Source organism: Geotrypetes seraphini, chromosome 5, assembly GCF_902459505.1.
Source record: "Geotrypetes seraphini chromosome 5, aGeoSer1.1, whole genome shotgun sequence".
Classification (NCBI taxonomy): Eukaryota; Metazoa; Chordata; class Amphibia; order Gymnophiona; family Dermophiidae; genus Geotrypetes; species Geotrypetes seraphini.
Genome location: NC_047088.1, coordinates 210,959,700 through 210,974,366, shown reverse-complemented (window position 1 = coordinate 210,974,366; position 14,667 = coordinate 210,959,700). Strand labels below are relative to the sequence as shown.

Below are 14,667 nucleotides of genomic sequence, written 5' to 3'. Positions count from 1 at the left end.
TTAGTTGCCCCTAAATGAATTTTTCCTTCTGATTTTAATTAAAAATCTTATCTTCTCACCATCCTTGTCAACATAGTGCAGCATGGTTATAAATCAAGTGCATCAGTTCTCCATAAGTGTTAGAGTAACATTGATCAGGAATGGCCAGATTCACGAGGACTCGTAAAAAATCATATTTGTGTGTGTTCAGTTTTTGTTCCCCTGAAAAATCATAAGTAAACCCTTTTCTTTGCTTTGTTCTAATATGTGTGAGAGGTTGTTATAACACAGTAATTAATGTGAAATGTGTGGATTTTTTTTATTATTATTATTTTAGCAGTGATTTTACAATGTATGAAAACATCTGAAAATTATTATAAACTTACAGACTTACTTCAGTTGCATGGTGATCAAGCATCTGCCAGTAGAGGGAGATGAAGTTCCAGTTACAGAAAGTTCAGTAATTTCATGCATGCTGATTGTGTGTGGTGTGTTTTTGTTTTTTCTTTTGACGACTGTTTCTACAACCTAGGTTCTGCTTCTCTCTCACCTTGGGACGTCGAGCTGAGGCAGACTTTTTTTCCTCATTTTTTATTCCCCCTTCCTCCCATCACCTCACCCACTGAGAACTGCACCTTCCAGGGCTCTGCGAACCTTCAGCCAGATTGCGATCCCAGCCCCTCCCAAGAGTTCAGGACTAGGGGTTCCTTTGGAATTGTTGCCTTTCCTCAAGTTAGTCAGCAGGTATCTCGTTGCATGGGTACATATCACACTCTCTTAAGTGTGTTACTTGTGTAGCCCTCTCAGATGGTTATAGAATGAGGGATTGTTTAGACAGAAATCTGTAGAGCACAGGAAAGTATTGTCAGGATTTTTAAAAACCTGTGAATTTTACATATTGGCAAATATTTATGGTTATTGTTTAAAACAAATTTCAGTGTGTAGTGTGGTGAAACTTTCATTGGCCAACTTTAGTTTCTGTCAGCTGAAAAAATATCTCTAAACTCTATCCAGATGCACTAGAATTTTAACTTTAAAATTTTGTTTCTTTTTCAGCATTCAGCTTGGAAACCTGCAGAGTAATGGTAGCCATGTTAGATGTATCCTTCAACAGCAAGCTTATCTTTTGTTTTGTTTTTTGTCTCCCTCCCCCCAATTTGAGAATTTATAGATTATTAATTTACATTAAATGGTTTAGTGATCATAAAATAGGGCTGGGCATTTGATGTGAGAAGTACAGTATTATGTTTACCAGCTACCTGTGCAAATAAGCTTCAGGCAACTTCAATACATTTAAAATCTTAATTTCAGTTAACGTCCCTTCTGAATCAATACTGAAGGTGTTTCACTTTAATCCACGAACTGGGTCTTGCAGAAATCCACAGACTTTTCTCTCCACTGTTTCTCCCACTTGACTGAGGAATACAGAGCCCCCTGTAGTTTTCATTTCTGCAGAGCTGGACTGCTGCTCCACAGTGCAAGCTTCAGGTGGGCTTGTGGAGCCAGTTTGCATGTGCTGCCTTCGTAATGCAGGGTCTGTCCATCTGGGAGTGTGCTTACCTTTTGACCTGGTGAGTGGTTGAAGCACAGACTGGATTTGCCCTGAGTAACAGCCCTTGGGGTATCAGAGTGTAGTCTTCTTTTTCCTATCCCCGGGTGTGAGGGGGTGGAGGTTTCGATCAGGGTCTGTCTGACTGTCATCCCGAAGATCCTGAGGATTGAGCTGTTTGGTGAATCTCTGAGATAGAAAATATTTTTCCTTCACTTCAGATGCACAGAAAGAGCTGAGAGGCAGGCACCATGGAGACGCTAAATGCAGTCCCATTACTTCCTATGAGAGAATCAGAGGGAGGGGGTGTCTAAAAACAGGGTTTTCAGTGCTTTCTGGGGTTAGGGGGGTCAGGTTGTCCACCACCCCTAAAACCCCAAATTGCTAATTTTGGAATTTCTATAGTCTCCATGAGGTGTTTTAGATACAAATTTTCTGGTGGCTGCCCTCTTGGATTTGTAGGGATCTATTTTTAAACTTATTTTTTCTGCCTCACAACACCTTGGTTTCATGGAAAATCGGTAGGGATGGACTCCACTATCACTGTAGATGTGCATTCATGTGTGGATTGTGCCAGATTACCAGCGGAGGAGTGTCTATTGCTGGACTCAGATGGCCTGAGATAGTCTCAAAACTACAGACCATATTATAACAACCCCAGATACAAACAGGCTTCAGGTTCTTGCTCCAGCACCTCCTCCTAAGATGTCACAATGATGCCAGGGACACAGCTGTGCTTTCCCGCTTTGGAGACTAGTGTTGGTGTTCCTATAGGAGTGGAAACAGATCTCCTCAGACTAATGGGTGCTGGACACTATATGGATGGGACACAAGATGGACTTCTTTCGCCTTCCTCCAGATTTGTCCCCGTCCCTGCAGGAACTCAATTTCCCTGCCCTGTCCCCATGAGTTTTGTTGCTGCCCTGCCCCATTCCTGTAAGCTCAGCCTTAACTGCTCAACCCTTGAACACTTAGGATTTTAAAGTGTTTGAGGCTTGTGCAGATGAAGTTAGAACTTGCATGAATAGGGCAGGGGCAGCAACAAAACTCATGGAGACGAGGCAGGGAAATTGAGTTCCTGCAGGGACCTTATTTAGGTCCCCATGTTGTTCTTTAAATCAGCAGAGGCTGCTCCACGCTGGTTCCATCCATGGAAGGGACATCTGAAGGGAATGATACTGTGGGGACCACCGAGACAGGAAGGACTGCTGTAATGGTCGTATGTTCACTTGAGCCCAGGACTCTACCGCCAGAGAGGCCGTCATGGACCCAGGGTTGGCAACTCATATATAGACAGCCCAATAATCAAAAAGTCTCAGTCAATCCCAATTCCAACCAATCAAGATGAATTTCATTCAGTGCAATCATTGTGGTGCTTTAGTTCACAGGCACAACATCTGGAAACAAGGCTTGCCCCATTTGTCTTCAACTTGATAGTATCAAAGAGGAACTCTGTAAACTTAAGCAAGAATTGGAGGAGATTAAAGCAGCTACAATTACACCATACAAATATACCAATTTACCACCACTCCCCAAAGAATAAAACAACGCAGGAATAAATGGATCACAGTAGGCTCAGGTAGGCTGCGGCATGTGGCACAGAAACATCCACCTTAAAAATTGTTGCCACTAAAAAATCCCTATGCTCCATTAGAGCAGTGTGATGCTAAATATAAAAGAACTGAGCAGGAATTAGAACCAGTGAAGATAACTTGTGAAGAAAAGCATCCCCAAAGCACATATAAAAAAGCTCAAACCAGAAAAGTATTACTGCTAGGGGTTTCCATCATCAGAGGGATTAACCTTGGAGCACAGGACAAGGAACTCAAAGAAGTGAAATGCCTTCCAGTATCCTCAGCTGCCAGGAATGCAAGACAAATACTGACTAATTAGGGAAGAAGCAAAGATTTTGAACCCTGACATTGTTATCTACCTCTGAACAATAACTTACTTGCAGCACAGAAAGCTTTTTGGGAACTGGGAGAAGAGTTAAAACCTTTTATAAAGACTGTAGCTTTTCAGAAGTACTGCCTACTTATGGAAAGGGTGTGGAACGAGTACAGAACACTGAGAACTTCAATAGGTGGCTCAAAGCCTAGTGTTATCATGAAGACTTTAGCTACAGAGGAGGATGGGGCAATACATGGAAAAACAAGAGACTATATTGTAATGATGGGCTGCACCTTACCATGGCAGGAAAAAAGAATCCTAGCTTAGAAATTCAGGCAATATGTTTCTAGGCATTTAAACTAGAAAGTGGGGGTGGCGTATGCATGAAGGACAATTATAGAGGCCACCCCCAGCAAAAGACAAGATGTGATGGTAGAAAAGATTGCAACATAAACAATATTAGCAACTCATTTTTTAGCATTCCAACGGGAAGTGAAATGAAACAAAAAAACTATACGAAAAAGGAGATTACTGCTGAAAAATAGCTGGACAGCGATGACTACAAATGCTCGCAGTCTAAGCAACAAAGTTCATGATTTGCAAGCCCTGATGTTAGAGGTAGACCTGGATATTGTTGCTATCACAGAGACATGGTTCAGTGAATCCTATGAATGGGATGCAAACATGCACAGTGTTCCCCCGGTCATTCGCAGTCAGCGGTACGTGGTCCCAGTCATTCGCGGTATTTTCCGACTGAGACCGCTGACCAGAAGAGGACAGATGGAGAGGCAGGAGAGAGCAGCTGGAGCACCAGCGAGTGAAGGAAATCACTCGCTGTATGCTCCGACCGCCTCTTCCTGCACTAAAGTCGGGCCTTACGAATCAGGAGCTCCAGGACTCGTGGAGCGACGGCTGCCGGGAGGAGGGCTTCGAGGCAAGGCGTGGAGGGCAGACGCCGGGCCAGGACGGAGAGCAGCTGCATCGCCGGAACTTCGCACAATCCCTCAGCCTGCTCGTTCAGCTATTCGGTGTTTCGGTTCACAGTGCATCTGAAAGATACACTAGATCAGTGTTCTTCAACCTTTTTACACCTATGGACCGGCGGAAATAAAATAATTATTTTGTGGACCGGCAAACTGCTAAGACTGAAATTAAAAAAAACATTTTCACCCTGTCTCTGCGAGTTCGGTCCCCGCAAACCATCTGATCCCATCCGCACAAGCCTCAGTTATGATTTTATATTGAACATATTTTATTAAAGTATAAAAAGAAACAATATTCTGTACAATTTTCATTTTATAAATACAAATATACAGAGCAAGGACCAACAAAATCCCTGTTTCCCCTCCCCTCCCCTTCACATATATCCCCTCCACTATCAAGAAAACTGAACAAGCCAAATTATTACAGAATGCTACACAGAAATATCATGGTAACAGAATACTGCAGTCACACATGACAGGAATAGTGTTAGGAGAGTGCTGGAAGCTAAAGAAGCACTGCCTGGGCTTTGCAGTCCCCAGATATGTCTCTAGCAGGATACAGTATATAGTTCAAATCTGATATATTCTAATGACAAAATAGAAATAAAATTATTTTTTCTACCTTTATTATCTGCCCATTTTGTTCTGCTTTCTTCTGTCTTTTCTTAAATTTCTTTCCAAGGTCTTCAATCTATCTGCCACTTCTGTCCCTTCCTGTCTTCTACTTATTATTCCAATATCCAGAACCTCCTTTTTCTTCTTACTGCATCCACCCTGTGTCCAGCATCTCCCACCTACTCCGTCAAGTCCTACTCAGTCAAGTCTGCTTTTTTCCTTCACCCTACAACCTCCATGTCCAGCATCTTCCTGTGTTCTTTTTTTCTTCCCGTTGCTGAGCCATCCAGCCAACCCACCATCTTTTCCCATCCCAGTGCCTCCCCTCTTTTCCCCATCTTAATCCAGTAGATACCTTCCATCACCATACTCCCTCCATTCCTTATTCAGCATCTTCTCCTTGTCTCCCTATTCCCCCTTCAGCATGTCCAGCATATCTCCTCTGTCTCCCTACTCCCTCTACCCATGTCCAATATCTGACTTCTGTCTTTATACTCCATCCTCATGTTCAGCATTTTCCATGTCTCTCTGCCCCCTGCAAGGTCCAGCATCTGTCTTTGTGTCCCTATTCTTCCAATTCCCACCTAGTTCCAATAACTATCCTCCCCCAAGGGAATCCACCATCTTCCTTCTGTCACACCAATCCCCCCTCCTGGGTCTACCATCCCCTTCCAACAACACCTATATCACATTTTTCCCTCTCCTCATAATTCAGCATCTCTTATTTCCTCCCTTGGCTGCTGGCCCCGATCCACTCTTCCAGCACTCGATTGCTATTAGCCCTGCCTTCAATCCCGGTCCTGCTAAACTTGGCAGCAAAAACAAAGACAAAACCTACCCTACCTTCAATTATGGTCCCGCTAAATCAGACGGCTAGAATGAAGACAGGAGCCGCGGGACTTTTCCTCTTGCCTGAATTGCTATTCGCTACAAGCTCTGCCGATCTCAATCCTGCCCCTCAAAAACAGGAAGTCACTTCAGAAGGGGGTGGGATCAAGATCGTCAGAGCCTATAGCGATGCAGGCAAGAGCAAAAGTCCCGCGGCTTCTGTCTTTCTTTTTTGCCGGCCGTTTGGAGCAGTATCGTAGCTGATCTTAACGCCGGCCCTGGAAGGGAGAGATGCCCGACAGGAAATTTAATTCGTAGATCTTGCCGACCCTGCGTGGACCGGCAGAAATTTTCTGCGGACTGGCGGTTGAAGAACTGTGCACTAGATGGTGTTTGTCCTCCACATTCATTCAGGAATGTCTTATCCCCCCGAGCACTAGATGGCGTTTGTCCACGAGCAGGAAAGGAAAAGAAGTGAAGAGAAGAGAAGGCTCTGGGGGCGAATCAGTTGCTGGCGTTGCCGAGTCTGATACAGGTGAGGTGGATTTCTCTTCCAGGTCCCTGTGACTTCCCTTTTAAGTGGCTTATTTACTCTGCTGTTCGTGCTCCAGCTCTTCTCAGGTTTCCCAACTTTGCTCCACACCCCCATCAGACAAGAAAAAAAAAAGCCATTTAGTTGGCTCTCAAACTGTGTAGGCGCTGAAGAAAGCCGGCAAAGAAGTGACCCTGGAAGGTAAGACTGAGAGAGAGTGAAAAAAAAAAAGGTGACAGGTAACACGATACAGATGTTTCAGGCTTGATAAATAAGGGGAGCAGTGAAGGGGTGGTGGTGGACACAGGGGAGGTAAAAGGAAGGGAGAATGGACAGGGGGAGCATGCAAGGGGTGGTAGTGGACAGCTGAGGAAAAAGAAAGACAGAAATACTGAAACAGGCTAAGGAGAGAGAGAAAGAAATAAAGACAGACACACACACATCTATTCTAGCACCCGTTAATGTAACAGGCTATAGGATCTATAGGAGAGAGTTTTCTTAATTTTATTACTTTATGCATCCAGTTAACATCGGTGTTATGTTTTTAGCATTTGCATAACAAAATACTTAATAAGTGCAACTAATTTCACAGTAGCACAGTAAATGATGGCAGAAAAAGACCCTCATGGTTCATCCAGTCTGCCAGACAGGGCGATCAGAGCCTTGCACACCACTCCTTGTAGACCCAGGTCACCCATGTTTAAATGCTCTCTTTTGCTGCTTCTGCCTACAACTTTTCATCTTTCCATCACCCCAGCTCTCCCATTCTCATCCTTATTCCCCAATGTTACTCCAACTCTTCTCCTCCCTTGGCACCATGTAGTATTGCCCTGTCTTTCTCTGTTCTTCCTTTCCTCCCATGCCCCTTCTTCAGGTACGTGAAAGGGAGAAAACCCGCAAAAGAGGCAGTGGGACCGCTGGATGACCAGGGAAGAAAAGGGTGCATCAAGGAAGACAAACAAATCACAGACAGACTAAATTCCTTCTTTGCGTCTGTTTTTACAAAGGAAGACACTGCAACAATTCCAGAAGCGGTAAAAGTGTTCAAAGGAGCAACAGAGGACAGCCTTACAACAGTAGAAGTGGACTTGGACCAGATTTACCGCCAGATCGACAAACTCAAAAGTGACAAATCTCCTGGACCGGACGGAATTCATCCGAGAGTCTTGAAAGAGCTAAAAGTGGAAATCGGAGAACTATTGCAAAAACTTTCCAACCTGTCAATCAAAACAGGACAGATACCGGACAACTGGAAGATAGCGAATGTCACGCTGATATTTAAAAAAGGATCAACTATAGACCTGTGAGTCTCGCGTCAGTCCCTGGGAAGATGGTTGAGGCGCTGATCAAGGATAGCATAACCCAGCACTTAGACACATACGACCTGATGAAAGCCAGCCAACATGGATTCTGGAAAGGGAAGTCATGTTTGACGAACCTACTTCAATTTTTTGAGACAGTGAACAGACAAATTGATAATAGAGAACCGGTGGATATTATATACTTGGATTTTCGGAAAGCGTTCAACAAGGTTCCACATGTAAGACTCCTCAGGAAACTGCAAGGCCATGGAATAGAAGGAGACATACTAAGATGGATAGGCAAATGGCTGGAGAACAGAAGGCAGAGAGTGGGCATAAATAGGAAATTCTCAGACTGGGAGACTGTGACTAGCGGTGTGCCCCAGGGCTCGGTACTTGGGCCCATCTTATTTAATATCTTCATAAATGACCTGGAGGATGGAACATCCAGTTAGATCATCAAGTTTGCAGATGACATAAAACTATGCCGGGCAATCAAATTGCAGAAGGACAGCGAGGAAGTCCAGAGTGACTTGAGCCGATTGGAAAATTGAGCTGATATATGGCAGATGAAGTTTAATGTGGAAAAATGCAAAGTGATGCACTTAGGCAGAAAAAATAAGGAACACAAGTATAGTATGTCAGGTGCAACTGTGAGAAAAACCAAACAGGAAAGGGACCTGGGCGTATTAATCGATAAGACCCTGAAACCGTCGGTGCAATGCGTGGTGGCAGCGAAGAACGCAAATAGAATGCTAGGCATGATAAAGAAGGGAATCACGAGTAGATCGGAGAAAGTAATACTGCCGCTTTATAAAGCGATGGTCAGACCACACTTGGAATACTGCGTCCAACATTGGTCTCCATACCTAAAGAAGGATATAAAAATGCTATAAAGGGTGCAGAAACGAGCAATGAAGCTAATTAAGGGCATGGAGAACGAGAAGGGAATACGAGAAACAACTTAAGAGATTGGGATTGTTCTCCCTTGAGAAGAGGAGAATGTGAGGGGATATGATCGAGACTTTCAAAATACTGAAAGGAATCGACAAAATAGAGCAGGAAAAACAATTATTTACATTGTCTAATGTGACACGGACAAGAGGACATGGACTGAAGCTAAGGGGGGACAAATTCAGGACAAATATCAGGAAGTTCTGCTTCACGCAACGAGTGGTGGACACCTGGAATGCTCTCCCAGAAGAGGTAATTGTGGAATCCACCGTTCTAGGATTTAAGGGTAAGTTAGATGTACATCTCCTTATGAGTGGCATAAGGTGACGTAAGTAAAGGTAAGCTAGAGTGATATGGGGACTAAAACTATGCCAGGGTACACCTGGCGGGGCCTCCGCATGTGCGGATCGCCGGACTTGATGGACCTAGGGTCTGTTCCGGAGATGGCACTTATGAGTGCGCTTCCAGATGGCGTGATAGGACAGGGCACGGTCCTGGAGTTCAAGAAAGGATTGGACAATTTCTTGAAGGAAAAGGGGATAGAAGACCTGTATAGATAGAGGGTTACTATACAGGTCCTGGACCTGATGGGCCGCCGTGTGAGCTGGGCATGATGGACCCCTGGTCTGACCCAGCAGAGGCACTGCTTATGTTCTCACCCCTTCTATCCAGTATTGAGCTCACCACCTTTTTCTCCCTTGCCATCCAGCATTGCTTCTGTCTTTCTTACTCCTCCTATCACGTATTGTGCCTGCACCCCTCTTTCCCCATCTCATCTGGTATTAGCCCATTGTACTCTGTTCTCTCCATCATTTATCCTTATCTACCTATCCTCTGCCATTCAGCATCTTTCATTCCCTCATCCTCCTGCCATGTGTAGTGGGCCTGCGACAGTAAAAAAAAGACATGCGGGACCACAGCTCTCTGCACCCTGCTGCTTCCTCTACATGTTCTATCTCCTTTGAGACTGAGAAGTTGATATGAGAGAACTTACAATTTAAATAGGTATTAGATAAGCCAGTGGCTTGCTCAAGGTTACAAGAAATATTAATGGTAGAAGCTCATTATTGTAAATATTAGTCCACATTTTCTCCCAAATGTATGATGTACTAATAATGTTAACGAGTCAAAGTACATGTATGACTGGACAGCCATTTAAAAAATGAAATATGATCATTATGCCAAATACTTTAGTTGAGCAAATTGTTTTTCATAGCATTGTCCATTGGGTATGTATGCGTGTGTGTTTGTATGTATACATACATTTAAAAAAATGATTATTTTTTTAACAAAACTACATCAGAGGGATCATACTGGAAAAATGGGATTTAATGAGTTCAAAGAACTCTGGGCAGCTCTTAGTGCTTGGAAGCAGAACTTCATCATATTTGATCAAGATCGAAGTGGGACGGTGGAACCACATGAGTTGAATCAGGCTATTTCTTCAATGGGTAAGGATGTACATAAGGCAGTCTTATTTAAACTGAGTAATATGCTTCGACAGAAAATGTGCATTTCACTGCTGCACAGGGGGGAATGCTGCTGCTGCACAGGGAAGTGTGTGTGGGAGGAATGCTGCTGCTGCACAGGAAAGTAGGGGGGGGGAATGCTGCTGCACAGGGAAGTAGGAAGGGAAGGAAAATGCTGCTGCTGCTGCACAGGGAAGGGTAAGAGGGAAATGCTGCTGCTGCACAGGGAATTTGGGGGGGAGAGGGAAAGGGGGCCTGGGAGCAATCTTGGTTTGCTTTTGGAGGGAGACAGAAGGTGGCCATGGAGAGAGACAGAAAAAGGAAGGCAGCGCACAAGAATGAAAGACAGACACATAGAAAGACAACGGGCAGGGAGAGAGACATAAAGAAAGATGGAGGGAGAGAGATAGAAAGAAAGAAAGGCAGACACATATATTATTCCAGGACAAGCAGGCAGGTATTCTCACTAGTGGGTGACGTCATCCGATGGAGCTCCGATGCGAACGTCTCACAAGCATACTTGCTTGTAGAAACTTTTAGAAGTTTCGAGTCGCCCGCACCGCGCATGCGCGAGTGCCTTCCCGCCCAGTGTACCGGGCACATCTCCTCAGTTCTTACTTTTCCGCGGAGCTGAGAAGTCTGTCTTTGACTCTCTGCGCGAAGTAACTTCACTTGTGCCTTCTAAGTCCGCGGTTTTGGGTTCTTTTTACTCATTATTGTCGGTTTTCGTTGTGTTTTATTGTTTTTCAAAAAAAAAAATTTCTTCCATCTGTTCGACCGGGCAGGCCACGGCCCCGCGGCTTCGATCTTGCGGCGGAGCTTTTTCGGCCTATGTCCCAGCCTATCAACGGTTTTAAAAAGTGTGTCAAGTGCCAGCGCGCAATTTAGCTAACGGACCCTCATCGACGCTTTCTTCAGTGTCTCGGGCCTCAACACCTTCCGAAATCGTGCCGGCCTTGCTCCACGCTTACAGCACGTGCGTTTAAACGTCGCTGCTTATTGTGGGAATCGCTGTTCAGCATGGAGGCTTCGACGGAGCTGTCCTCATCAAAGAGCGTTACATCTTCGACTTCCTCCTCGACTCTTCCACCTCTGCGGCCTCGAGTCTGCTCAAGCCTGCTTCGTTTGTGCCGGCTCCAACGCCTGCTGCGGTGCCTTCCTCTGTCTCCTCAGGTCAGGTAGCTCAGCAGCCCATCCTCCCGTGGTGCTAAAGGTGCCCAAGGCTTCTAAGTCCAAGCACCTGGGCTCCAGGGTGTGCGAGGTCCATGCAGGAGGTCCCATTGCGGATTCGGATCCCTCCTTGCCGGCTTTGTTCCAGACCTTGCTGGAGAAGCAATTTATCAAGCTCTTTACCACTATGGGGCCGAAGCTGCTCTCCCAAATCCAGCCTGGGCACGCAGAGGCCTCCCGCGAGGTCGAGCCGCCTCCAGTGCCTCAGCGACGCACACACTCTCTGCAGGGAGCCGAGTCTGGTCTGGCATCGATGCATGCATTGCAAGGAGCAGAGTCTTTGCCCATTCCTCCATTGGAACCGATTCACTCGATGCAAGGAGCAGAGTCTTTGCGAGTGCCTCCGTTGGAACCGATTCACTCGATGCAAGGAGCAGAGTCTTTGCGAGTGCCTCCATCGGACCCGATGCCAGGCCTCGAGGCGCTTCTACCCAACCACCTCTGCTGCGATCCACCGCTTCCAGCCCCATCCACTCGCTGGAAGCCTTGACGGCGCCTCGCTCACCTCCACGTTCGAGACCTACTTCCAGGCACAGTTCTAGTCATCGCTCGAGGCATTCTTCGAGGCATTCATCCAGGCATGCCTCGCCTCGTCGGAAGCAGCCTTTCCTCAAGTATTCGCCACCGGCCACTTCGCCTTCTCCTATGCCGGAGCTCGAGGACACCATGGGATCTTTTTCTCCCTGTCGATCCCCGGCCTCGTTGGATCCAGAGTCCTTCTCGGGGCCCTGCTCTGGCTGACCAGCTGTCTTTCTCCTCTTTCCTTCGGCAGATGGCTGTGGATTTAGACATTAGCCTGGACTCGGGATCCAAATTTTCTAAGGAGTATCTGGAGACGATGCATCTCCCTCAGCCGCCTGCTGAGTCCCTTCGGTTTCCTCTGCATAAGCTGCTGGACCAGACTTTCATACGCTGTTTTGAGACATCTTACTCCATCCCCGCTGTTCCCGGGAAATTGGATGCCAGGTACCGCACAGTGCACCATAAAGGATTCGATTGTGCCCAGCTCTCCCATCAGTCCCTCTTGGTGGAGTCCTCGTTGAAGCGGTCTCATCCCTCCCAGGTCTATGCCACCGTTCCACCTGGCCAGGAGGGCAAGATCATGGACAGGTTCGGCAGGCACATCTACCAGAACTCGATGATTGCCTCTTGAGTCCTTAATTATAATTTTCATTTTACAACATATTTTGAGTTTTTCCTCGGTTCTGCAAAAGTTCCTGCCCTATTTGGACTCTCAAGCGCGGTTTGAGTACCAGGAGGTTCTGGCTTCGTTGTCCCAACTCCGGTTGCAGATGATGCAGTCCTCCTACGACGCCTTTGAACTCTCTGCCAGAGCTGCTGCTTGTTCAGTGGCCATGAGACGCCTGGCATGGCTTCGAACCATCGATATGGACCCCAATCTTTCAGGACAGGCTGACCAACGTCCCGTGTGCTGGAGCCGACCTCTTCGATGAATCCATTGAGGCGGCAACCAAAAAAGCTATTGGACCACGAGAAATCTTTCCAGTCAATTCTCCGCCCAAAGCCCAAGCCTACTCCTACTTGTCCATCACGCCCGCCTTTGATCTACCAGCGGCGTTACCCACCGAAACAGGCTCCTCCTATCCGTCAGCCTGTTAAGAGACAGCATCCGCAGAAGCAGCAGCAAAAGCCTCCAACATCTGCTGTCCCCAAGGCTCCTTAGCCTTTTTGACTGTCTCGTGGAGAGCATAACTTCCGTCGCTCTGCCCTTCCCTGTTTTTCCCCCCATCGGAGGTCGCCTACATCATTTTTACCATCGATGTATGGCTATTACCACCGACCTCTGGGTCCTTTCCATCGTAAGGGAGGGATACTCTCTTCAATTCCATCGAGTTCCTCCGGAACATCCTCCAAGAGAGTATCCTTCCAACTTGACCCAGACCGCCCTTCTTCTTCAGGAAGCTCAGGCTTTGCTCCAGCTCCGGGTGGTCAAGCCGGTCCCTTTGGACCAATGGAACAAGGGTTTTTACTCCCGGTACTTGTTCCAAAGAAGACGGGCGATCTGCGTCCTATTTTGGATCTTAGGGTGCTCAATAAGTTTCTGATCAAGGAAAAGTTTTGCATGTTAACCCTGGCTTCTCTCTACCCCCTCCTTGAGCAGAACGACTGGTTAAGCTCTCTGGATCTCAAGGATGCCTACACTCATATTCCCATCCATCCGGCCTCTCGACAATACCTCAGATTTCGGGTGGGACATCTTCATCTTCAATACCGAGAGCTTCCTTTCGGCCTGGCCTCGTTACCCAGAGTCTTCACCAAGTGCCTGGTTGTAGTGCCCGCAGCACTCAGGAACCATGGTCTTCAGGTGTTTCCCTACCTCGACGACTGGCTCATCAAGGATTTCACGTCTCAGGGAGTCGTCCAGGCGACCCAGAGGACGATCTGGTTCCTGCAGAGTCTGGGGTTCGAGATCAACTTTCCAAAATCCTATCTGCAACCTTCCTAGACTCTTCCCTTCATAGGAGCTGTTCTGGATACCATTCAACTCAGAGCGTTCCTGCCTCCACATCGCATGGATGTTCTTCTTCGTCTTTGTCATTCAGTGTCCTCTCGTCCGTCCATCTCAGCGAGACACATGATGGTTCTTCTGGGTCACATGGCCTCCACAGTACACGTGACTCCTTTTGCCAGACTTCACCTGCGGATTCCTCAGTGGACCCTGGCGTTTCAATGGTCACAGGTCTTTGACCCTCTGACTCGACACACTCAAATCACTCCTGCTCTGGCACAGTCTCTTCGCTGGTGGATGCTCTCTTCCAGTCTCTCCAGAGGTTTGCTGTTTCACACGCCTCCCCATCAGAAGGTTCTCACGACCGACTCCTCGAACTATGCTTGGGGTGCTCATCTGGATGGTCTTTGCACTCAGGGCTATTGGACGAGTGCGGACCGCCTGTGCCACATCAATCTCCTGGAACTCAGGGCGATTTTCAATGCTCTCAATGCTTTTCAGCATCTGCTTCACGACATGGTAGTTATCATTCGCACGGACAATCAAGTCGCGATGTATTGTGTCAACAAACAGAGGGGCACGGGATCTGCCTCCCTCTGTCAGGAAGCTCTGAAAGTTTGGGATTGGGCAATTCGCCACAACACCTTCCTCAAAGCGGTTTACATTCAGGGGGCGGACAATGCCTTGGTGGACAACTTGAGTCGTCTTCTACAGCCTCACGAATGGACTCTCCATTCCACGCCCCTTCATCACATCTTCTCTCTGTGGGGAATGCCTCAGATAGACCTCTTTGCAGCCCCCCACAACTTCAAACTGCCTCAGTTCTGCTCCAGGACCTACACTCCTCATAGCCTCGAGGCAGATGCT

The 14,667-nt window shown here is 46.9% G+C and overlaps 1 protein-coding gene across 1 annotated transcript in view; it reads left to right on the top strand.

Annotated features, from left to right (window-relative positions):
• The window catches only part of GCA (grancalcin), a 66,483-nt gene that overhangs the window by 29,945 nt on the left and 21,871 nt on the right, over positions 1-14,667 (top strand). The window contains exons 4-5 of the mRNA XM_033945018.1: positions 1,036-1,079; positions 9,935-10,082. Of these exons, the coding sequence (XP_033800909.1) occupies positions 1,036-1,079; positions 9,935-10,082 (192 nt within the window). The remainder of the gene's footprint in view (positions 1-1,035; positions 1,080-9,934; positions 10,083-14,667) is intronic.